We start from the raw sequence: 26,061 nt of genomic DNA, 5'->3' as shown, positions 1-26,061 counted from the left end.
TGCAAGCCATGCCACGTCTGACGAGCATCAGAGCCGGTGTAGTAGGATTCAATCATAGTCCTGTATTGACACTTTGCCTGTCTGATGGTTCGTCTGAGGCCATAGCAGGATTTCTTATAAGCGTCCGGATTAGTGTCTCGCTCCTTGAAAGTGGCAGCTCTATCCTTTAGCTCGGTGCGGATGTTGCCTGTAATGCTCCAGAGGTGATGGAAGATACCATGAGTCCTAAGCTTCTAGGTATAGTCCCAAAGGTGATGGAAGTGGAACAGGAACAGATGTAGCGTGATATGGTTTCATTTATGGTGGACTCATGAGGATGCTTATGGAAAATAGGAGAGAGGGGAGATAAATAAGAGAGGAAACCTTCCTGTGGGACTCTCCAGATCCCTAAAGCCCAGAGAATGATTAGCCTGAGTCTCGCAGCCGGGCTCAACCGGTCTTTATGGTGCTGTGCTGCACTGGTGGCTGAGTCAGAACAGCCTCTCAGCTAGGCACAACCGGTCTTTACAGCCCTGCACTGGTGGCAGAGACAACAGCACTGGTGGCCTCAGCTTGGTTCAAACTGTCATTATGGAGCTGCACTACACTGGTGGGAGAGACAGAACAGCCGGACTCAACCGGTCTTCACGGTGCTGCACTGCACTGGTGGCAGAGACAGGACAGTCTCTCAGCCGTGCTCAACCGGTTTTTACAGTGTTGAACTGGTGACAGAGAGAAAACAGCCGGGCTCAACTGATCATTACGGCACTGCACTGCGCTGGTGGCAGAGATAGAACAGCCCCTTATTCGGGCTCAACCAGTCTTTTACGGCACTACACTGGTGGCAGAGACAGCACAGTCTCTCAGCCGTGCTCAACCGGTTTTTACGGTGTTGAACTGGTGACAGAGTGAAAACAGCCGGGCTCAACCGATCATTACGGCACTGCACTGCGCTGGTGGCAGAGATAGAACAGCCCCTTAGTCGGGCTCAACCAGTCTTTTACGGCGCTAAACTGGTGGCAGAGACAGAACAGTCTCTCAGCCGTGCTCAACCGGTTTTTACGGTGTTGAACTGGTGACAGAGAGAAAACAGCCGGGCTCAACCGGTCATTACGGCACTGCACTGCGCTGGTGGCAGAGATAGAACAGCCCCTTAGTCGGGCTCAACCAGTCTTTTACGGCGCTACAACGGTGGCAGAGACAAAACAGCCTCTCAGCTGGGCTCAACCGGTCTTTACGGCAATGCGCTGCACTGGTGACAGAGACAGAACATCCTCTCAACCGGGCTCAACTGGCCTTTACGGTGCTACGCTGGTGGCAGAGACTGAACAGCTGGGCTCAACCAGTCTTTACGGTGCTACGCTGGTGGCAGAGACTGAACAGCTGGGCTCAACCGGTCTTTACGGTGCTACGCTGGTGGCAGAGACTGAACAGCTGGGCTCAACCGGTTGTTACGGTGCTATGCTGGTGGCAGAGACTGAACAGCTGGGCTCAACAGGTTGTTACGGTGATACGCTGGTGACAGAGACTGAACAGCTGGGCTCAACCGGTCTTTACGGTGCTACGCTGGTGGCAGAGACTGAACAGCTGGGCTCAACCGGTCATTACGGTGCTACGCTGGTGGCAGAGACTGAACAGCTGGGCTCAACCGGTCTTTACGGTGCTACGCTGGTGGCAGAGACTGAACAGCTGGGCTCAACCGGTCTTTACGGTGCTACGCTGGTGGCAGAGACTGAACAGCTGGGCTCAACCGGTCTTTACGGTGCTATGCTGGTGGCAGAGACTGAACAGCTGGGCTCAACCGGTCTTTACGGTGCTACGCTGGTGGCAGAGACTGAACAGCTGGGCTCAACCGGTCATTACGGTGCTACGCTGGTGGCAGAGACTGAACAGCTGGGCTCAACCGGTCTTTACGGTGCTACACTGGTGTCAGAGACTGAACAGCTGGGCTCAACCGGTCATTACAGTGCTAAGCTGGTGGCAGAGACTGAACAGCTGGGTTCAACCGGTCTTTACGGTGCTACGCTGGTGGCAGAGATAGGACAGCTGGGCTCAACCGGTTGTTACGTTCATAACGGTGCTACGCTGGTGGCAGAGACTGAACAGCTGGGCTCAACCGGTCTTTACGGTGCTACGCTGGTGGCAGAGACTGAACAGCTGGGCTCAACCGGTCATCACGGTGCTACGCTGGTGGCAGAGACTGAACAGCTGGGCTCAACCGGTCTTTACGGTGCTACGCTGGTGGCAGAGACTGAACAGCTGGGCTCAACCGGTCATTACGGTGCTACGCTGGTGGCAGAGACTGAACAGTTGGGGCTCACGCTGGTGGCAGAGACTGAACAGTTGGGCTCAACGGTGCTACGCTGGTGGCAGAGACTGAACAGCTGGGCTCAACTGGTCTTTACGGTGCTACGTTGGTGGCAGAGACTGAACAGCTGGGCTCAACCGGTCTTTACGGTGCTACGCTGGTGGCAGAGACTGAACAGCTGGGCTCAACCGGTCTTTACGGTGCTACGCTGGTGGCAGAGACTGAACAGCTGGGCTCAACCGGTCGTTACGGTGCTACGCTGGTGGCAGAGACTGAACAGCTGGGCTCAACCTGTCATTACGGTGCTACGCTGGTGGCAGAGACTGAACAGCTGGGCTCAACCGGTATTTACGGTGCTACGCTGGTGGCAGAGACTGAACAGCTGGGCTCAACCGGTCTTTATGGTGCTACGCTGGTGGCAGAGACTGAACAGCTGGGCTCATCCGGTCTTTACGGTGCTACGCTGGTGGCAGAGACTGAACAGCTGGGCTCAACCGGTCTATACGGTGCTACGCTGGTGGCAGAGATAGGACAGCTGGGCTCAACCGGTTGTTACGGTCTTTACGGTGCTACGCTGGTGGCAGAGACTGAACAGCTGGGCTCAACCGGTCTTTACGGTGCTACGCTGGTGGCAGAGACTGAACAGCTGGGCTCAACCATTCTTTACGGTGCTACGCTGGTGGCAGAGACTGAACAGCTGGGCTCAACCGGTCTTTACGGTGCTATGCTGGTGGCAGAGACTGAACAGCTGGGCTCAACCGGTCTTTACGGTGCTACGCTGGTGGCAGAGACTGAACAGCTGGGCTCAACCGGTCTTTACGGTGCTACGCTGGTGGCAGAGACTGAACAGCTGGGCTCAACCGGTCTTTACGGTGCTACGCTGGTGGCAGAGACTGAACAGCTGGGCTCAACCGGTCATTACGGTGCTACGCTGGTGGCAGAGACTGAACAGCTGGGCTCAACCGGTCTTTACGGTGCTACGCTGGTGGCAGAGACTGAACAGCTGGGCTCAACCGGTCTTTACGGTGCTACGCTGGTGGCAGAGATAGGACAGCTGTGCTCAACCGGTTGTTACGGTGCTGCGCTGGTGGCAGAGCTTAATTTTTAAATCGGGAGGAGCCGGGACAAAAAGTGAGCGCGAGAGTGTGATGACCTGAGGAGTTCTGATGTAGCGGAACACATAAAACATAATAATAATAACCTTCATAGTAAAGCATTGCATGCATATCATCGCATTTGCATGGTGGCATAGAGCAGTAGAGTAGAGGCACTTATAGAAGTTGCACACATGGGGAACATTTCTAGTAGCCAATGGTCCGGGAAAATGTTGGCCTTTATAAACACATTTTATGCAATTCTACTTCATTTTACATGACTGGAGACTTTGGCCTAATCTTTTTTAATACTGCACAAATTATCGAAATGACAGGCTACTTTCACTGAAAACTGAGATCAATAAAAACGACCTTGTCTCATCTATTAATAGCCTAGATGTGGGAAATTATAGTTTTAAAAATGCTTTCTAGTTTCACTGACTCAAACCATAAACCTGGGCCAGCCCAACCCAAATCAACTTTTAGAATATTAGGCCCGGGCTGAAAATCAACTATTTTTACATTAGTTTTTTTTTGTGGGGGCAGGAGAGTTAACTAAAAGGCAACTCAAATGTACTTTGATCGCTTTTATTAGAATCTTTACATTGCAAAAATTATTCTTCATGCCAAGAGAGTTACCAGATCCGACCAAATAGGTTCCGGAACAAAACAGTTAAAAATGGAGAGGTGCAGCTGAAATTAAGCACCGGCACTGCAATGGTGGCAGACACGGAACAGCCTCTTATCTGTTTCAATAGACCTGGCACAGGAGGCAGGGGCACAGCAGGCTCCTATTCAGCTTCAATAAAGTGAATATTTTCAATATTTGATCACTCCCTGCACAGCAGGAAATCCAAATTGGTAGTGTATTAGAGGTTTAAAAAGGTTTCTAAAGTTCGTCATTTCCACTTAAATGTCATACTTGATTTGCCCTAAACAGAAATGTATCAACCTCATTATATTTATCAACCCCAACATGAATTACAATCCACATAATAATTCACATTTCCTGCTGCTCAGAAACTGAACTGATCAAATTAAGATCCTACATCTGTATGTACTATATATTCAAAGTAAATAATCTAAATCTTTATTGGATTTCATGAGATTTTAAAGATACACTTCCCCAGCTCTCTTGCTGCCGTTTTTGAAAGCAGCTGAAAAAACAATTGAGATTTGGAGCGATCACTTACTGCACCTGGATAAGTTGACTGAATGCATTTACACAAGTCTGAGCATTATTCTTATTACTCTCTCTCTCTGTGTATTTCTGTCAGACCAGCAGTATTCCCCTTGGTCCCCGTCTCGACACTTCGATGAAGGCAGACGCCACCCCGTCCCCCCAGCTAGGAACATGAAGGGCTTATCGGGCGGTCGCTCCCAGCACCAGATCCTCTCGCCCCACGGGCTAGACCAGTTCGACTACCCCCAAGACATCCATGGCATGGGTCACCATGGTGGCGCCTCCGACTCACGCCACACCTCCTACCTGCTCAGCCCCACTGAGAGCTGCCCCATGGACTACCACCACCGCTACTCACCGCGCAGCTCCATCCACTCAGACTGCATGATGATGTCCCCCGTCATGATGGCGCCCTCGTCAGTCGGCGTTGGCCCCATCGACCACGTTTCCAGCAGCACCTTCCCCAGAATGCACTACAGCACCCAATACTATGACTCAGCCACGCGGGACGACTGCGCCGCCATCACTGCCTCCGCCACCTCCCATGCTGCTGCCACTGCCGCTTCCGTCTTGCAGTACCAAGGCAGCGGCAAGAGCAACCGCATCCCGGCCAATCTGCTGGACCAGTTTGAGAAGCAGCTGCCGCTGCATCACGATGGCTTCCACACGCTGCAGTACCAGAGGGCGTCAACCACCACCACCACGGAGCAGCGCAGCGAGAGCCCCGGACGCATCCGCCACCTGGTCCACTCTGTCCAGAAGCTTTTCACAAAGTCCCATTCCCTGGAGGGATCGTCCAAGATGAACGGCACCAAGGGTGAAGGAGGAGGAGGGGGACACCACGGCGGCTCCCAACACGGCCACCATGGAGGCTCCCAACACGGCCACCATGGAGGCTCCAAGCACGGCAGCAAGCGGAGCAAGAGCAAAGAGCGCAAGGCGCACCGCTCGGGGGGCGCGGGGGGCTTCTGGAGCTCTGACGACAACCTGGACAGCGACAGCACCTACCGCACGCCCAGCGTCATGAGCCGTCACCACGGTGACTACGCCCATGCCGCCCACTGCTACCCGGACTCCATGCATCACAGTCACTTTGGGGACATGTCCCTCAAGACCTCGAAGAGCAACAACGACGTCAAGTGCTCGGCATGCGAGAGCATGGCCACGGCTCCGGAGGGGAAGTTTATGAAGAGAAGTTCCTGGTCTACGCTGACTGTCAGCCAGGCCAAGGAAGCTTACAGGAAGTCCTCCCTCAACCTGGAGAAACCCATGATGCACACAGACCTCAAGCCCTCACCACGGGCCTGTCACTATCTGCAGGTGAGTGGTGTTCAGAGCCATGGCTCTGTGGTGTGTGTGTGTGTGTGTGTGTGTGTGTGTGTGTGTGTGTGTGTGTGTGTGTGTGTGTGTGTGTGTGTGTGTGTGTGTGTGTGTGTGTGTGTGTGTGTGTGTGTGTGTGTGTGTGTGTGTGTGTGTGTGTGTGTGTGTGCGTGCGTGCGTGCGCACGTGCACACTGATACTGCTGAACAAAGATGTTGAACCTTGCCCAAAGCTTACAGTAGCTTTTATGTTGTATGTGGAATAATTAATGACAGAGGTAAAACATGACAGAGGTAATATAATAATTTCCCAATTTATCGTATCACACATCCAAATATATTACGAACAGTAGCAGCCATTGATCTCATTGATTCTTAGAAAGGACCTCCTGAGCAAAACATAATGATGGATGCATCAGTCAGCCCAGTCAGTAAAACCTCCTTGATTGAACCTGTACTTTTCTATTTTCAGAGGAACAATTCAAGCTCCTATGTGTGAGGCCTATATACTTTATTTGTGATTCCCCATTGTGAGTTCCCTGGGGGAGCTATTGTCTATTTAGAGCGATCAATTGAGGGAATCAATGTCATGGAGGAAGAGACTGTAGATAATAGGGATGGAAGCTTCCTTGGATAACCTTATCTATCTGGTGGGCAACTCCTGCTGTTTTTCAAACACCATGGATCTTTTTCACGCACACACGAACAGAGAGACAGAGAGACAGAGAGACAGAGAGAGAGCGAGAGAGAGAGCGAGAGAGAGAGAGACAGAGAGAGAGACAGAGAGAGAGACAGAGAGAGAGAAAGAGAGAGAGAAAGAGAGAGAGACAGAGAGAGACAGAGAGAGAGAGAGAGAGAGAGAGAGAGAGACAGAGAGAGAGAAAGAGAGAGAGAGAGAGAGGAGGGAGAGAGACAGAGAGAGAGACAGAGAGACAGAGAGAGAGAGAGAGAGACAGAGACAGACAGAGAGAGAGAGAGAGAGAGAGAGAGAGAGAGAGAGAGAGAGATTTAAAGTAAAATACACTCACCAGATTTAACACACAGCAGCAATACATGATGCTATTTCCAAGTTTGACACGTTTGGGGTTTCAGACTGTTAACCTACGGACACAAGGTATAGGCTACGGTTTTCATCTTTTAAATGTTTGATTTCTACCTCAATAACGCTGAATTGCAAAAGTGTTCAACACTGCCTTGGCATATTGGATTTGTGTAAAGTACACTTCCATAGAAGTTTATATAGATGTTATTATTCATTATAGCTCTTTGTTGGACACTAACAATCTTCTGAGATAGTATTGTAAGATGATCAGGGATTGAGTCAAGGGTATACGCTATTCACAAAATAAAAGAGACGCGAAACCTGTGTTTACTGTACGTGGCTTTTTATTTTGTGAAAAGCGTATATCGGCGGGATTTTTTTTTACCACTACATCCCTAATTATAATCTTGCAATGTCAGCAAATGTGATACATAAAGACCTTTAGGACCAGAGGTATCTACATGCATCTGCACCCGCATGCCCGACTAGCATCACCACACTGGATGGTTCCGACCTTGAATATGTGGACACCTATAAGTACCTAGGTGTCTGGCTAGACTGCAAACTCTCCTTCCAGACCCATATCAAACATCTCCAATCGAAAATCAAATCAAGAATCGGCTTTCTATTTCGCAACAAAGCCTCCTTCACTCACGCTGCCAAGCTTACCCTAGTAAAACTGACTATCCTACCAATCCTCGACTTCGGCGACGTCATCTACAAAATTGCTTCCAACACTCTACTCAGCAAACTGGATGCAGTTTATCACAGTGCCATCCGTTTTGTCACTAAAGCACCTTATACTACCCACCACTGCGACTTGTATGCTCTAGTCAGCTGGCCCTCGCTACATATTCGTCGCCAGACCCACTGGCTTCAGGTCATCTACAAGGCCATGCTAGGCAAAGCTCCGCCTTATCTCAGCTCACTGGTCATGATGGCAACACCCATCCGTAGCACGCGCTCCAGCAGGTGTATCTCATTGATCATCCCTAAAGCCAACACCTCATTCGGCCGCCTTTCGTTCCAGTACTCTGCTGCCTGTGACTGGAACGAATTGCAAAAATCGCTGAAGTTGGAGACTTTTATCTCCCTCACCAACTTCAAACATCAGCTAGCTGAGCAGCTAACCGATCGCTGCAGCTGTACATAATCTATTGGTAAATAGCACACCCATTTTCACCTACCTCATCCCCACAGTTTTTATTTATTTACTTTTCTGCTCTTTTGCAAACCAATATCTCTACCTGTACATGATCATCTGATCATTTATCACTCCAGTGTTAATCTGCAATATTGTAATTTATTCGCCTACCTCATGCCTTTTGCACACATTGTATATAGACTCCCCTTTTTTCTCTATGTTATTGACTTGTTAATTGTTTACTCCATGTGTAACTTTGTGTTGTCTGTTCACACTGCTATGCTTTATCTTGGCCAGGTCGCAGTTGCAAATGAGAACCTGTTCTCAACTAGCCTACCTGGTTAAATAAAGGTGAAATAAATCAATAAAATAAATCTACATGCAGGTTTGTCTACTATACACAGAGTCTACAAAACATTAAGAACACCTGCTCTTTCCATGACATAGACTGAATCCTGGTAAAAGGAAGGTGTTCCTAATATTTGGTATACTCAGTGTATAGTCAGTGGCCTAATTCTGATATGTACAGGTTAGTCTATATTCAGTGACCTAATCCTGATAAGAAACAGGTTGGTCAATATTCAGTGACCTAATCCCGATAAGAAATAGGTTGGTCTATATTCAGTGACCTAATCCCGATAAGAAACAGGTTGGTCTGTATTCAGTGACCTAATCCCGATAAGAAACAGGTTGGTCTATATTCAGTGACCTTGGCCTGGTAGAAGCAGAGGACTCAGAGGTAGGACCGTGATTGAGAAACGCTGAGCTGCTTCTTCCAAGGGAAGTCATTATGCTAACAAGATCCAATAAGTGTCTGCTGCACCTGCTGTAGAAATGGTGAGACCACATCAAGATGATGGAGGTGAAGCTTGTTGTGTAATAAAGTGATACATTCAGGTCAAAGGTGAGGGTTTGATTGCATTACTTTCACTCCAGGCCTTACAGTCGCTTCAGTCACCCATCCTTCTGTATTATTGTGGGAGCGATATCACCCACAACATAGGCATTGATTGAAGCTAAATATTCAATTAAAATCTCCCCACCATCATATCTAAACCAATATGACACCAATCTAGATGAAGATTTGTAAATCAACTTGATTGAAAGCACACAATACATTCTAGCCTCTCGTCATGAGCCACCCGACTGTTACAGAGAACCACATACCAGATTATTTAACATGGTTTCTAGCAACTGAGTTTTAAGAGTATTTTCTGCACCTACCTTGCTCAAATTCGAGACATCGGATTAAAATGAGACGACAGCATCCATAAAGTGACTATTGGATTTAAGAAATGTCGGATTGACTAAGTTTGTAGGTGCAACAATTTTAATTAAATGTATAATCTATTGCTCTCACATGCTAATTTCTGTTCATTAAGAACCAACGATGTGCTACCTTTTTGTAGCATTTCTGACAATGCTAACATCTTTTCAGCTGAATCTGAGTTCTACAACTGGAACCAACATTTCGGTTGCTGCTTCTCACCAGTCAGATGAGAAGCACGCTACAAGCAAAGGAATGGAATTTAGCTAGATAGGTATATTTGGTTTGCATTTTTTTTCAAAAAGGACAAAAAAATCAAGAATCAAAGGTGAAACGTTCAACTACAGTTTGTTTATCATATGGCTGTTTATCAGTGAATCTGACCAATACAGGCCTCTCATCTTTTTAAGTGGGAGAACTTGCACAATTGGTGGCTGACTAAATACTTTTTTTGCCCCACTGTATATATATATATTTTTTACATTTTCACAGGTGGAAGGCCTACACCAGTATTGCACCGATATTGATGCAGCAAATGTGATGGGATAGTCTGGAGCCTGGTAGAGAGGTAGACTGGGCTGAATCTGTCAGTCTCCTGTACCGAGCAGACATTTGTATCCTATCCATTCATCCACATGGCTTTTGAAGTTAGATTTAGACAAAGTATTCTCAGTAACACATCTGAAGGTCAAGCTGGTGTCCCCTGGTGATTTGCACCAGTCATTGTAACAAATGATATCCCCAGGGCCTAAACACCCCAGCATCCATGTGCTTAGAGAGTGTGACACGCCTGCCTGCCTGCCTGCCTGCCTGCCTGCCTGCCTGCCTGCCTGCCTGCCTGCCTGCCTGCCTGCCTGCCTGCCTGCCTGCCTGCCTGCCTGTCTGCCTGTCTGCCTGTCTGTCTGTTTGCTTGCCTGTCTGCCTGTCTGTCTGTCTGCCTGTCTGTCTGTCTGCCTGTCTGCTTGCCTGCCTGCCTGTGCTCACCATGCAGGTTATTGAGACGGATTAGGGTAATGGTCTGCATCCCTGTCCGGTGGGCGTGCTTCAACATCTGGCCGCCGTACATGCATCCAGTAATTGTAATGAATAAGCTGTCAAGCCTTACATATATATTTCTCCCTGAGTGCTCGCTGGCTGGGGCGATCTGCTCGCCACACTCAATAAAGTTTGATGGAATGGCTTCTTCTGTCCGGCTGTCATCTTGTGTGTCTAGCACAGCTCAGGCACAGGTGGCAGGACTTTGATTCTTTCACATTATAAACTGGGTGGTTCGAGCTCTGAATGCTAATTGACTGACAGCCGTGGTATATCAGACCGTATATCACGGGTATTTGTACTGCTCTAATTATGTTGGTAACCAGTTTACAATAGCAATAAAGCACCTCTGGAGTTTGTGGTATATTACCAATATACCACGGCTAAGGGGTGTGTCCAGGCACTCCACGTTGCGTCGTGCATATGAACAGTCCTTAGCCATAGTATATTGGCCATATACCACACCCACTCAGGCCTTATTGCTTAATTAGAGACCCAGGGTGCCTGTGGCATTGCTTTTTTTGTTGTTTATCTCATTAATGCAATGTTATGGTTTCCATTTTTACTATGACAATTATTACATATCCACACAGCCGGAAACTCCCTCCCTTCCTCTGTTATCCAATGTGTGTCAAACTATTCTGAGCATTTTAGTGTTCATCATTCAAGATAGTCCATCTTAGTCTCCTAGAAACGTTTAACTCACCAGTCTATGGGTGTTGATAAAATGTATACCAACTAATGGCACCAGACATTTTCTAGCCTAATCGAACCCAGTGGCGCAGCCAGGCGCCTCTTCATTCAGGTGTGACAACATCCACTCAGAGAAGAGACAGGGGAAAGCTAACAAGCTAGCGCTGGGCTCTCATGAGCAATGCCTGCCTTGTTAACCACTGCCCCAGCTGATCAAAGACAACGCATTAGGAGAAAAAATAATACCTTTGCTTTATTGCTGTCTGATTAATTTATTGCTGTCATGATTAATTCAGTTTCCACACAATCACTGTATTTTTATTCAACTCTCTCTTGTGGGAATGGAGAAACGCAGATTAGTGTGAATGATAGTTTTGCTGATAGAGCTTTGAAGTGAAGATATAAGCAATCCAGCTAATTATCCTGTTGGCTTGCGAAGTCAGGCATTGCTGAGGACATTTGCGTAAAAAAAAAAATATATATATATATATTTTTAGAGCTTAGCCTCTATGCTCTCTTGTTAAGCAGTTTGGCATGCCAACATGTCCACTTAGGTCACAACAGCAATCTGTCTGCAATTGCCTTTTGACCCAACCTGGCTTAGCAATGCTTTAGGAAGTGTTCATCAGTATTCACCTTGTATGTAATTAGTTACATTGAATTAGATTTTCCTGATTAATGTTTTTATTTGCCTCACTAATCCCTCACTAATCGTCAAGGCAACACTGTACTTGAGAGGTACTGGAATGTGTAGCACATAGCATCCGTACTGCCTTTCTGAGACAGAATTATTGTTGCTCCGGATTCAGAAATGCCTTGTCTTTACTTGGTCAGTGGTATTGACAGTGATTTTTGAGTATGTTGTGGAACGGTGAGGAAGGTTGTGCGTTCACGCCCTGGCGGTGGTGGATATTTTCACTCTGTCACAATATGCAGCTTCCTGTTGGATCCGTATCACCTCTTCTCTGAAGTCACCTGACCTGATGTTCTTTTGCTATATACAGATTATATTTTAGAAAGGAGCCGTTTATAGATCAGGTTTATGTCCACCGATGGCTGCATTTAATATACATATATGTGTGAGTGAGTGAGGTTACCTCCAGGAACAGAAAACCCAACATTCATCCTACTCTGCTCTCTCTGATAGTAGCCCAGGGACTGTGGAGGGGAAATAACCAGACAGGGCCCAAAATTGGTTGGGGGGAATAACTGACAGAGGTAGAGAGGGCCACTGGGGGCACAGCGTGATGGAATTTTATGTTATACATCCAGTACATACGCCTGATCATTATGCTGGACAGCTACAACATATGTGTGACATCATTCATTTGATTGGCCGTTGATGGCTAATTTCATGTCAATGCAAATATGCCTTGAAATGAGTATATGTAAGATATATGGTTAAAGTATATGAATATGACCATCCGTCTTAGAGTGCTAGAAAATATTTTAAATTCGCATGTACTGTCTACTAATGTGGATTGACTAGAACATGCCTTATTAAACTATTAACCTTCTTTGATTTCACCAATTAGAGCTACTTGTACAGTAAATTAGCTGCTTTGTTTTGGTGTGGAAATGTTTATGGCAAAGCAACACCATGTAATTAACAATGATCCCTTAATCACTATTAATTGTTCTGCCGTTCGTCGAACGACTGTTACAGTCGAGGCTACGCCGTTGCATATGCACGATGTGTTAATGTCGCTCGTTTATCTGCAGTTGCTATGGCTGCAACCTACACACTAGCCTACATTCGCCTTAAAATGAGTGTGGAGGATTCGGGAGGAAGACATGGTATTATCCATGATTTTATTACTCCCCTCACTGTGCAGTGTAACGCTCTTCATCCTATAGCTGACCCTGAGACCTCTGGATTTTCAGTAAAATGTTCATATTTCTACCAACAGAACATGCACCACTTGTCTATGCTTGGTAACTGCTGTTGGGGTTCATGGCACATTACATAGTTTCCTAATAATAGTAGCAAGATTAATTAACTTGTCTGCTGCTAAAATTAATAATTTGTCACTAACTACAGTACATTGTGTCAACGTAAAAGTTACAAGCACAGCCTCAGGTGAATGAATGGCAGCCACTGTAGGGAAGGTTCAAACAAACCCACACTGTGCCTAGACCGCAATTGTGCCAGAAATCCCATTGTTCCTGCTTCTCAAGAATGTATGAACAGGTTGAATGTTGGTCTGTCTCTGCCCTAACAGTCTAACAGGGCAAAGTGGAGCTAGGCCACAGAGCCCCCCTGTAGATTAAACAAGCTTTTCTTTCCCACTCAATTCACACCCCTCCTCTTCTCACACTAAGCCCATTTCACTGGGACTAGTCACTCCGACAGGTTTGCAGTGTCATTCACTGTGTGGATGGCTTGGCAATCTGTGATGTAATGGAACTCTACAGGCCACACATCCATTCCCTAGGAAGTTTGACTCCACTCACTGGAGTTTAGACCTCAGAGCCATGCTGTACATGAGAGGATTACGAGGGGGAAGGGAATTGACATTTGTATTCATCCCTGCGGTACACCATCTCTACAAAAATGTACATTTGGTAAATGTATTGTGTATATCAGTATATCAGTACTAAGTAATCTGGTTACTGATCTACGAGCAAGATCAATGACCTACGAGCAAGATTAAACTACCAACGGGACAGTAAACACTGTAATATCTTATGTTTCACCGAGTCATGGCTGAATGACGACATGAACAACATACAGCTGGCCGGTTTTACACTGTATCGGCAGGATAGAACAGCAGTCTGTGGTAAGACAAGAGGTGGTCTATGTATAGTTGTAAACAACAGCTGGTGCACGATATCTAAGGAAGTCTCAAGGTTTTGTTCGCCTGAGGTAAAAGTATCTATTGATAAGCTAGAGTCCATACATATCTGTATTTTTCGTAGCTGTCTACCACAGACCTATGCTGGCTCTAAGACCACACTCAATGAGCTGTATACCTCCATGAGAAAACAGGAAAACGCTCATCCAGAGGCGGTGCTCCTAGTGGACGGGGACTTTAATGCAGGGGAACTTAAATCAGTTCTACCAAATTTCCACCAGCATGTTAAATGTGCAACCAGAGGGAAAAAAACTCAAGACCATCTTTTCTCCAAACACAGAGATGCGTACAAAGCTCTCCCTTGCCCTCCATTTGGAAATCTGACCATATTTCCACAGTCCTGATTCCTGCTTGCAAGCTAAAATTAAAGCAGGAAGCACCAGTGACTCGGTCAATAAAAAAAAGAGATCAGATGTATTTTTTTTTCACCTTTATTTAACCAGGTAGGCTAGTTGAGAACAAGTTCTCATTTACAACTGCGACCTGGCCAAGATAAAGCAAAGCAGTGCGACAAAAACAACACAGAGTTACACATGGAATAAAAAAAAACATACAATAGAAAACGTCTATATACAGTGTGTGCAAATGAGGTAAGATAAAGGTAAGATAGAGGTAAGGCAATAAATAGAACATAGTGGAGAAATAATTACAATTGAGCAATTAAACACTGGAGTGATAGATGTGCAGAAGAAGCTCATCTGGAGGTTAGTTAACAGCGTCCAAAGAAGGACCAGAAGTATACAGAATGGTGTCGTCTGCGTAGAGGTGGATCAGAGAATCACCAGCAGCAAGAGCGACATTGATGTATACAGAGAAAAGAGTCGGCCCGAGAATTTAACCCTGTGGCACCCCCATAGAAACTGCCAGAGTTCCGGACAACAGGCCCTCCGATTTGAGACACTGAACTCTGTCTGAGAAGTAGTTTAGTTGGTGAATCCGTCATTTGAGAAATCAAGGCTGTTGAGTCTGCCGATAAGAATGTGGTGATTGACAGAGTCGAAAGTCTTGGCCAGGTCAATGAAAACAGCTGCACAGTATTGTCTCCTATCGATGGCGGCTATGATATTGTTTAGGACCTTGAGCGTGGCTGAGGTGCACCCATGACCAGCTCAGAAACCAGATTGCATAGTGAAGAAGGTACGGTGGGATTTGAAATGGTCGGTGATCTGTTTTGTTAACTTGGCTTTCAAAGACCTTAGAAAGGCAGGGTAGGATAGATATAGGTCATTAGCAGTTTGGGTCTAGAGAGTCTCTCACTTTGAAGAGGGGGATGACCACGGCAGCTTTCCAATGTTTGGGGATCTTAGACGATACGAAAGAGAGGTTGAACAGGCTAGTAATAGGGGCTACAACAATTTCGGCTGATAATTTTAGAAAGAAAGGGTCCAGATTGTTTAGCCCGGCTGATTTGTAGGGGTCAATATTTTGTAGCTCTTTCAGAATATCAGCTATCTGGATTTGGGTAAAGGACAAATGGGGAGGATTGGGCTAGTTGCTGTGGGGGGTGCAGGGCTGTTGACCAGGGTAGGGGTGGCCAAGTGGAAAGCATGGCCAGCCGTAGAAAAATGCTTATTGAAATTCTCCATTATCTTGGATTTATTGGTGCTGACAGTGTTTCCTAGCCTCAGTGCAGTGGGCAGCTGGGAGGAGGTGCTCTTATTCTCCATGGACTTTACAGTGTCCCAGAAATGTTTGGAGTTTGTGCTACAGGATGCAAATTTCTGTTTGAAAAAGCTAGCCTTAGCTTTCCTAACTGCTTGTGTATATTGGTTCCTAACTTCCCTGAAATGTTGCATATCGCGGTGGAAATTCGCGTTGGATGCTAATGCATTACGCCACAGGATGATTTTGTGCTGGTCAAGGGCAGTCAGGTCTGGAGTGAACCAAGGGCTATATCTGTTCCTGGTTCTACATTTTTTTTGAATGGGGCATGCTTATTTAAGATGGTGAGGAAAGCACTTTTAAAGAATAACCAAGCATCCTCTACTGATGGAATGAGGTCCATATCCTTCCAGGATACCCGGGCCAGGTTGATTAGAAAGGCCTGCTTGCTGAAGTGTTTTAGGGAGTGCCCCCATTCTCATCGACGGGCCTGTAATGGAGCAGGTTGAGAGCTTAAAGATCCAACAAACTGACATGGTCCAAGCACACCAAGACAGTCGTGAAGAGGGCACGACAAAACCTATTCAGAGGAAGGCCCTAAAAATGGTATAGGACTCCAGCCACCCTAGTCATAGACTGTTCTCTCTGCTATCGCATGGCAAGCGGTACCGGAGCACCAAGTCTAGGTCCAAGAGGCTTCTAAACTGCTTCTACCCCCAAGCCATAAGACTCCTGAACAGCTAATCAAATGGCTACACAGACTATTTGCAATGCTCCCCCCCCCACATTCTACACTGCTGCTACTCTATGTTATTATCTATGCATAGTCACTTTAATAACTCTACCTACATGTACATATTACCGCAATTACCTCGACTAACCTGTGCCCCTGCACATTGACTCTGTACTGGTACCCCACTTAATATCGCCTCACTATTGATATTTTACTGCAGCTCTTTAAATATTTGTTATTTTTATTTCTTATTGTTTTTTTATATATATTTTTTTTGTATTTTCTTTTGTTGGAATATTTAAACTGCATTGTTGGTTAGGGCTTGTAACTAAGCATTTCACTGTAATGTCTACCCACACCTGTTGTATTTGGCGCATATGACAAAAATAAAAATGATTTGATATTTGTATCATGTAATGTTTTTGGAAAAACTTTTAGCTTATTACACTGAGAATATCTTGCCACCATTGAGGATAGTTTCTCTTGGAGTTGTTTCTGAGAAATATGTAATGCTATTCAGCTGCTTATACACACCGAAAAGCACTTTGGCTAAATAACAAAACAATACATGTTAGAGAAATATGAATAAAACAAAAATGGCTGGGGAGTAGGAGTAGAATGTTATGAGGAGTGGAACTGGTTAATTAGAGGAGCAGACCCTTGGGGAGTGAGGGGTAAGTCTGAGGGGAGAACAGAAGCTGGGGACCACTCTGCTCCAGTCAGTCCCTGTGTGTGTTATGGGAAAACTCTTCCTCAGTTGACTCTGAGTCATCTCTTACACTCTTTTGGCAGCTGGGCCCCATTTTACTAGCAGAGAACATAACTGCTTAGAGAGCAGTCATACAAGGGGGGGGGTTGGATCTATGTGACTGTTGTATCTATGTGACTGACTGACGGAGGTGGGCTCTCTGCTGCAGGTGCCTCAGGATGAGTGGAGTGGATACCCGGAGGACGGAGACAAGGACGAGGAGATCCCATGTCGGCGGATGCGCAGCAGCAGCTACGTGAAAGCCATGGGAGAGATAGACAATGACTCTGGTGGCGAATCTGACGGCAGCCCCAAGTCCTCACCCCAGAAGGCCATCCGACCCGACGCCCTCGTCCTCAAATCAGTTATGCAGAGGCCCCACATAGACCCCCAAAGGTAGGCCCATCTTAATGTCTCAACTAAAGCTCCTTGTGGTATGCGTTGTCACGAGATCGGTGTTGCAGTGTCTGTTTTTAGCACACCCTCAGCCTCATAAGTCACTCCTGCTTGAGTCAATCCTCACCCATGAGGTATGAGGCTGAGGATGTTCTAAAATGGACACCGTACATGTCAGCCTGGGACCCTGTAGCCGGCTGAGGTGCGGGGCGGGACCCTGTAGCCGGCTGAGGTGCGGGGTGGGACCCTGTAGCCGGCTGAGGTGCGGGGAGGGACCCTGTATCCGGCTGAGGTGCGGGGAGGGACCCTGTATCCGGCTGAGGTGCGGGGAGAGACCCTGTAGCCGGCTGAGGTGCGGGAAGGGAACCTGTAGCCGGCTGAGATGCGGGGAGAGACCCTGTAGCCAGCTGAGATTCGGGGAGGTACCCTGCAGCTGGCTGAGGTGCGGGGAGGGACCCTCCTGAGGGACCCTCCTGAGGCGCGGGAGCCTGATGAGCCAACCGAGGCTTGGGAACCTGTTGAGCCAGCTGAGTCATGGAAGCCTGACAGCCAGCCGAAGCACCCCCAGTTGCGCGGCAGCGGCACTTGGACCCGACGTCACCAGTAAAAAAAATCCCTGTTGCTTCCCCCTGGGGAGGCGTTATTCTGTAATGTGTAGGCTAAGATACAGGGAGTGAATTTAATACATAACGGAACATGGAATAAAACAAGAACCACGAGTAGCGTACAGACATAAAACACAGAAACAGTCAATAACGCCTGGGGAACGAACCAAAGGGAGTGACAGATATAGGGGAGGTAATCAGGAAGGTGATGGAGTCCAGGCAAGTCTCATGAGACTCAGGTGGCAGATGTGCGTAATAATGAATAAACTGTCGATGTCAAGCGCCGCAGAGGGGGAGCGGGAGTAGACGTGCTAATAACCTATCCACAGCTGCCCGACTATATGTGATAAAGTTCAAATCTAAGGCCCGCTACAGTGAGACAGCAGACTGATTTTTTGACAGGGGGTGCAGGATTACATTTTTTACCCAATTCCTTTTTATACTTTTTGACATTTTGGTAGGCAATTTGTCTATAATTAGATGCATGCAGCTTCTGTTGCTCTAGAAGACTCATTAAAGCCTTTCTCACCAGAATAATGTCATAAATAGATAGAATGCATTATTCAATCTAGTTGACATTGTTAAAGTTTTCCCTGTCATCTCTGCTTCTTTCGAGGTGAAAGATGTTTAGGGGGCAGGGAGAAAATGCAATAACAAAACAAAGACCAGAATATTTTCGGTGCAAAATTTCCAAACGACATCAGTTTGACCATTTGTCAAGAAATTACCCAACATGTTTCTGATAAGATTTCACTTTGGCTTGGATGCATATTTTTTGTGGATGAAATACTATCAGCTTTTATGATGCTGTTAAAGATAGCACTTCTACAGATGGTGTCTAACTGTGTATTCTCGTTCTCTCAAGATGGTGAAAGAAAGCAATCACGTTTCTCCACAAAAGATTTGGCCGACATTTGGTGTATAATTTCACTGCAAGAAACGCTTAATTCTCTACAGGAGTTCAAATTAAGGCTATGTGAGAGGTTATAGACCTACAGTCAGTTTCCTGATTTCAGTTTCCATTCAACCCATCTAAACAGAAGGCTACAGTTCCCTTGACATGCCATATGGCTATTTGAAATCCCCGTCTTGTGACTGTCGAATTTGTACAGCGCCTCACAATCATCACAAATAACACAGCCATCATCCTCTTTTACCACTTCACCAAATCTTTCCCAAACGTTACTTTTCAGGCCCTCCCTTCTCTCTATTTTCAACTCTCCATTTTGCAGCTTTTCTCTTTTTGAATGAAATTCTAACATTTTCCTTAAATTCTAACATATTCCTTTTTGCCTCCATGGATCGACATGAACTTTTTAATGTTGTTTAGGCTATTTGGCGTGCATACAGTTAGGCCCTAAACTTAGGCTTACACACTAATGCAGAATAGCCTAAAAAGAATGTAGCCTATAGATATAAATTGCACAACAATTATACATTTCTGGATTTTTTTAAGGTATTGTTTTCTCTTTATTCAACCCGCCCTTCATCGACACAATATTTCATGACCATACGCCTGTGGATATAACCGCAGGGACTGCGGGTTATGAGTCAAACTGCGCATCTGTAATGTCTACTTCTGAGTCCAGTTGTACGTGTCATTCCCAGGATAGGTTTCAAACATATTAATATTAATACATTAATATGCTGCTAAACTGTACAGACAAGGCAGCATTTTTTATGAATATGCCTTATGAAATTAAATTCGTAATTACACAGCGTTACTTACACGCTTTTGGTAAACATTTGGCTGCATTACTGAAATTGAAATAACTGCTCAAAAGCTGGATTTTGACATTAGATAGGATGGCAGTGTTTAAAATTATATTTTTGCCCAGATAGCCAATGTGGCTCATGGATTACCGTAACTAATGTAGAAGCTCTGACCTTCATCTTGACTGGATTTTGACCCTCTTTGAAAACCCTAAACACAGCACCAGCCTTTTTGACACACCATTTCAAAACCTTAACCATAGCTCCTGGCTTTGTGCAAACTGTTTTTCATCTTGTCGGCTCAGAGATTCAACCAGCAACCTTTCGGTTACTGGCCCAATGCTCTTAATTGCTAGGATACCTGCCGTTATGGCTAGTCTACCTGTTATGTCTGTTTTACGTCTTTGTGACCTCTGTATGTAGTGGGATTATCTGAGGAACATGCATGATTTAGCCATGTCACTCAATGTTGCTGGGCAACAGAGGAAGAATAGCGCTATGCTACGATTGGCTGTGCATGTTCTTATCGTACCCCAATGCCTCTTCAGCCTGTATTAATGCGTGACTAAGAGCTCTGCTACATTTGTTTGGTCAATTGGTTTGTAGCCGCTTCACTGCTTTGTGCCCCTGTCCTTGTGTTTGGATTGTTCTCTGTTTACCATTGGAGCCCAGTTCTCCTCATGAGCTCAGATATTAAAGTAGCACTTTAGCTAGTGAGTGTCAGACCAATGCAGGCATTATATCTGACCTTTATCAACTCCTATTTCAATATTTGCTTACCGAGGCAATGCACCTCATGTTATCACAGCACTGTTGACAAGGCAGTGGTAAGTCTGTCACTTCTCTCAAATGTCACAGTCAAATGACTAGGTACAGTATTAAGCATGAACAGGATATTCATTGGCTGACAATCACATCTCATGTATTCCTTTGAATGTCTTCATATAGGTGAAATTGTCTTTCATTCTCACTTGAGCTGTCTCACTCCGCAAATAAAGAGCCTGTTTGCTCTCATTCCCACTCTTGATAGGCAACACTCCATAGATTCAAAGATAAATGAGCTTTAGGTAAACTATAAGAAGCAGGACAGTGGTACAGAGTGATTTTGTAGTACAAAAAATGAAATGATTGGACAGAAAAAGAAAAGGACACCATCAAAATATTATACACCTAGATGTGTAGCATGGCATGGGATCTTGGAAGCAGTAAGGATGGTTACAATAACAATTATTATACCAACCAATCAGAAGATGCATAATATTCTGAAGGACAAAGTCCAAATGATTATCTCGGTATGAATGAAAGAGCTTGGAGACAAACTAATAAACCTCCTCTACTGATTGTACCATACATTATGCACCTCTTGGTATCAGTGCAACGTTTTCTATACCTTATTGTACTGTTGACTGCATCAGAGCAGAATATTTTCCCATCCTGATTCTGACCCAGATGATCAATCGCCCTCTGAGATGTATTTTATAGTTATTCTTGACTAGCTTTGCAAATCTTTCTTCCAGAACAGGACGGATGCTTGTGTTCTGGAGGTCTGCACGCACATACACACGCACACACACACACACACACACACACACACACACACACACACACACACACACACACACACACACACACACACACACACACACACACACACACACACACACACACACACACACACACACACACACACACACACACACACACACACACACACACACACACACACACACAGGGGAGGACAGGGGACAGGGGAGGTGCCCTGCATGTATCAGTCCTGTATGCTACTCAGGGCTCAGACTCCCTGTCCTTTTGTTACTCACAGCTTAATCATCATCTCACTGGGATTCTACTCATGAAATGCTTTGAAAGGCTGGTCATGGCTCTCATCAACACCATCATCCCAGAAACCCTGGGCCCACTCCAATTCGCATACCTCCCCAACAAATCCACATATGACACAATCTCTATTGCACTCCACACTGCCCTCTCTCACCTGAATAAGAGGAATACCTATGTGAGAATGTTGTTCATTGACTACAGTTCAGCCTTCAACACCATAGTGCCCTCCAAACTCATCACTAAGCTAAGGACCCTGGGACTGAACACATCCCTCTGCAACTGGATCCTGGACTCCTTGACGCGCCGCCCCAGGTGGTGAGGGTAGGAAACAAGACATTTGCCACGCTGATCGCTCAACATGGGGGCCCCTCAGGGGTGCGTGCTTAGTCCCTTCCTGTACTCTCTGTTCACCCTACGACTGCCTGGTCGCGCACAACTCCAACACCAGCGTGTGCCAAGCACGACTCCAACACCATCATTAAGTTAGTGGTCCTTCTGTAGCTCAGTTGGTAGAGCATGGCGCTTGTAACGCCAGGGTAGTGGGTTCGATCCCCGGGACCACCCATACGTAGAATGTATACACACATGCCTGTAAGTCGCTTTGGATAAAAGCGTCTGCTAAATGGCATATATTATTATTATTATTATTATTAAGTTGCTGACGACACAACAGTGGTAGGCCTGATCACCGACAACAATGAGACAGCCTATAGGGAGGTCAGACACCTGGCAGAGTGGTGCAAGGACAACAACCTCTCCCTAAACGTGAGCAAGAAAGGAGATGATCGTGGACTACAGGAAAAGGAGGGCCGAACATGCCCCAATTTACATCGACGGGGGCTGTAGTGGAGCAGGTTGAGAGCTTCAAGTTCCTTGGTGTCCACATCACCAACAAATGATCATGGTTCAAACACACCAAGACAGTCATGGAGAGGGCACGACAACAACTTTTCTCCTTCAGGAGACTGAAAAGATTTGGCATGGGTCCCCCACCATTGAGAGCATCCTGACTGGTTGCATAACTGCCTGGCATGGCAACTGCTCGGCATCCGACCTTAAGGCACTACAGAGGGTAGCGCATGCGGCCCAATACATCACTGGGGCCAAGCTTCCTGCATCCAGGACCTACAGTTGAAGTTGGAAGTTTACATGCACTTAGGTTGGAGTCATTAAAACTCGTTTTTCAACCACTCCACACATTTCTTGTGAACAAACGATAGTTTTGGCAAGTCACTTAGGACATTACTTTGTGCATGACAAAAAAAAAATCAAACCATTGTTTACAGACAGATTATTTCACTTATAATTCACTGTATCACAATTCCAGTGTGTCAGAAGTTTACATACACTAAGTTGACTGTGCCTTTAAACAGCTTGGAAAATTCTAGAAAATGATGTCATGGCTTTAGAAGCTTCTGATAGGCTAATTGACATAATTTGAGTCAAACGGAGGTGTACATGTGGATGTATTTCAAGGCCTATCTTCAAACATAGTGCCTCTTTGCTTGACATCATGGGAAAATCAAAAGAAATCAGCCAAGGCCAAGAAAAAAACTGTAGACCTCCAAGTCTGGTTCATCCTTGGGAGCAATTTCCAAACGCCTGAAGGTACCACGTTCATCAGTACAAACAATCCTATATCGACATAATCTGAAAGGCCACTCAGCAAGGAAGAAGCCACTGCTCAAAAACCGCCATAAAAAAGCCAGACTACAGTTTGGAACTGCACATGGGGACAAAGATCGTACTTTTTGGAGAAATGTCTGGCTTTGGTCTGATGAAACAAAAATAGAACTGTTTGGTCATAATGACCATCATTATGTTCGGAGGAAAAGGGGGGATGCTTGCAAGCTGAACAACACCATCCTAACCGTGAAGCACGGGGGTGGCAGCATCATGTTGTGGGGGTGCTTTGCTGCAGGAGGAACTGGTGCACTTTACATCATTTTCCTTTTATTGATGGCATCTATTATGTGGATATATTGAAGCAACATCTCAAGACATCAATCAGGAAGTTAAAGCTTGTTCACAAATGGGTCTTCCAAATGAACAATGACCCCAAGCATACTTCCAAAGTTGTGGCAAAATGGCTTGAGGACAACAAAGTCAAGGTATTGGAGTGGCCATCACAAAGCCCTGACCTCAATCCTATAGAAAATGTGTGGGCAGAACTGAAAAAGTGTGTGCGAGCAAGGAGGCCTACAAACCTGACTCAGTTACACTGGGAAGCTTGTGGAAGGCTACCTGTAACGTTTGACCCAAGTTAAACACTTTAAAGGCAATGCTACCAAATACTAATTGAGTGTATGTAAACATCTGACCCACTGGGAATGTGATGAAAGAAATAAAAGCTGAAATAAATCATTCTCTTTGCTATTATTCTGACATTTCACACACAAGTGGTGATCCTAATTGACCTAAGACATGGAATTTCTACTAGGATTAAATGTCACGAATTGTGAAAACCTGAGTTTAAATGTAATTGGCTAAGGTGTATGTAAACTTCCAACTTCAACTGTATATGCTAGGCAGTGTCAGAGGAAAGCCCTAAAAATTGCCAAAGGCTCTAGTCATAGACTGTTCTCTTTGCTTCCACACAGCAAGCGGTACCAGAGGGTCAAGTCTAGGTCCAAAATCTCCTTAACAGCTTCTACCCCCAAGCCATAAGAATGCTGAACAATTCATCAAATGGCCGCCCAGACTATTTACATAGTTGGTGACTGAGGTAGTATATACTCCTCAATGCCATTGGATGAATCCCGGAGTATATTCCAGTATGTGCTAGCAATACAGTCCTGTACCGTAGCATCCGTATCATCTGATTACTTCCGTATTGAGCGAGTCACTGGTACTTCCTGCTTTAGTTTTTGTTTGTAAGCAGGAATCAGGAGGATATAATTATGGTCAGATTTGCCAAATGGAGGGCGGGAAAGAGCTTTGTATGCGTCTCTGTGTGTGGAGTAAAGGTGGTCTAGAGTTTGTTTTCCTCTGGTTGCACATGTGACATGCTGGAAGAAATGAGGCTAAATGGATTTAAGTTTACGTGCATTAAGGTCCCCGGCCACTAGGAGCGCTGCTTCTGGATGAGCATTATGTTTTATTTTATTTCATTATTTTACCCCCTTTTTCTCCCCAGGAGTCCGTAAAACGGCAGCCATCCCCTCCCGCACCATTATAGGTTACAAGCCATAAGACTGCTAAGACTCTGGACTATCAGAATTGACCCCCCCCTTTACACAAACTCTTTTATGACTCATCAAATACTATAAGCTACTGCTACTGCTTATTATCTATCCTGTTGCTTAGTTACCTTACCTATATGTACTGTACATATCTACCTCATTTACCTCATACCCCTGCACATCAGTACTGGTACCCATGTGGCTCAGTTGGTTTGATTCTCATGGGCGACCCGTATGAAAATGAATACACTCACTACTATAAGTCACACTGGATATGAGTGTCTGCTAAATTACAATTTTTTTTGTACTGTATATATAGCCAAGTTATCATTACATTTACATTTACATTTAAGTCATTTAGCAGACGCTCTTATCCAGAGCGACTTACAAATTGGTGCATTCACCTTATGACATCCAGTGGAACAACCACTTTACAATAGTGCATCTAAATATTTTAAGGGGGGGTGAGAAGGATTACTTTATCCTATCCTAGGTATTCCTTAAAGAGGTGGGGTTTCAAGTGTCTCCGGAAGGTGGTGATTGACTCCGCTGTCCTGGCGTCGTGAGGGAGTTTGTTCCACCATTGGGGAGCCAGAGCAGCGAACAGTTTTGACTGAGCTGAGCGGGAACTGTACTTCCTCAGTGGTAGGGAGGTGAGCAGGCCAGAGGTGGATGAACGCAGTGCCCTTATTTGGGTGTAGGGCCTGATCAGAGCCTGGAGGTACTGAGGTGCCGTTCCCCTCACAGCTCCGTAGGCAAGCACCATGGTCTTGTAGCGGATGCGAGCATTACTCATTGAGTGTTTATTCCTTGTGTTACCTTTCTATTATTAAAAAAAAATATTCTCTCTGCATTGTTGGGAATGGCCTGTAATTTAGCATTTCACTGTTAGTCTACACACATGTCACAAATAACACTTGATTTGCTTATATTGTTGTACTATTGGGAGCTATAAGTGAGTAGACAAACTGTAATTGTGGGGCTAGCGATTCAACGGTGTTTTGGGGTTTGCGAGTAATGCACTTGTTATCGTAGTTCGGAGTTCATCGTTTAAAAGGCTGCGGTTGTAAGAGGAAGAGTCACTTTTGCTGCCGGTCACACAACAACACAACACAAACCTGGATACAGCAGTAGGCCTACTACATGTCAGCTAGGTTACCTGTTTAACTGTTTTTTAAAAATAGTTTGGGGCTTAGGTAAAAAAAAATAGCAAGGGATGTCTAATCTCAGTTAACCCAGAACTAAAATCGTGCATAATTTAGTCAGATGCTCGATTATGTTTACATAGTCAAGAGATAAAGGTATGTCTGACTGACAATACCTC

General features: G+C 45.6%; 1 protein-coding gene across 1 annotated transcript in view; it reads left to right on the top strand.

The window, feature by feature from the left end:
- The first annotated feature begins 4,680 nt into the window (after positions 1–4,680).
- Positions 4,681–26,061, top strand: part of LOC123995557 (disks large-associated protein 2-like) — a 194,550-nt gene continuing 173,169 nt past the window's right edge. The window contains exons 1-3 of the mRNA XM_046299191.1: positions 4,681–5,884; positions 17,172–17,398; positions 17,592–17,840. Coding sequence (XP_046155147.1) covers positions 4,736–5,884; positions 17,172–17,398; positions 17,592–17,840 — 1,625 coding nt within the window. The 5' untranslated portion in view covers positions 4,681–4,735. The remainder of the gene's footprint in view (positions 5,885–17,171; positions 17,399–17,591; positions 17,841–26,061) is intronic.

This window comes from Oncorhynchus gorbuscha, linkage group LG14 (genome assembly GCF_021184085.1).
Source record: "Oncorhynchus gorbuscha isolate QuinsamMale2020 ecotype Even-year linkage group LG14, OgorEven_v1.0, whole genome shotgun sequence".
Lineage (NCBI taxonomy): Eukaryota > Metazoa > Chordata > Actinopteri > Salmoniformes > Salmonidae > Oncorhynchus > Oncorhynchus gorbuscha.
The sequence above is the reverse complement of the archived record's forward strand: the minus strand, read 5'-3'. Positions and strand labels throughout refer to the sequence as shown.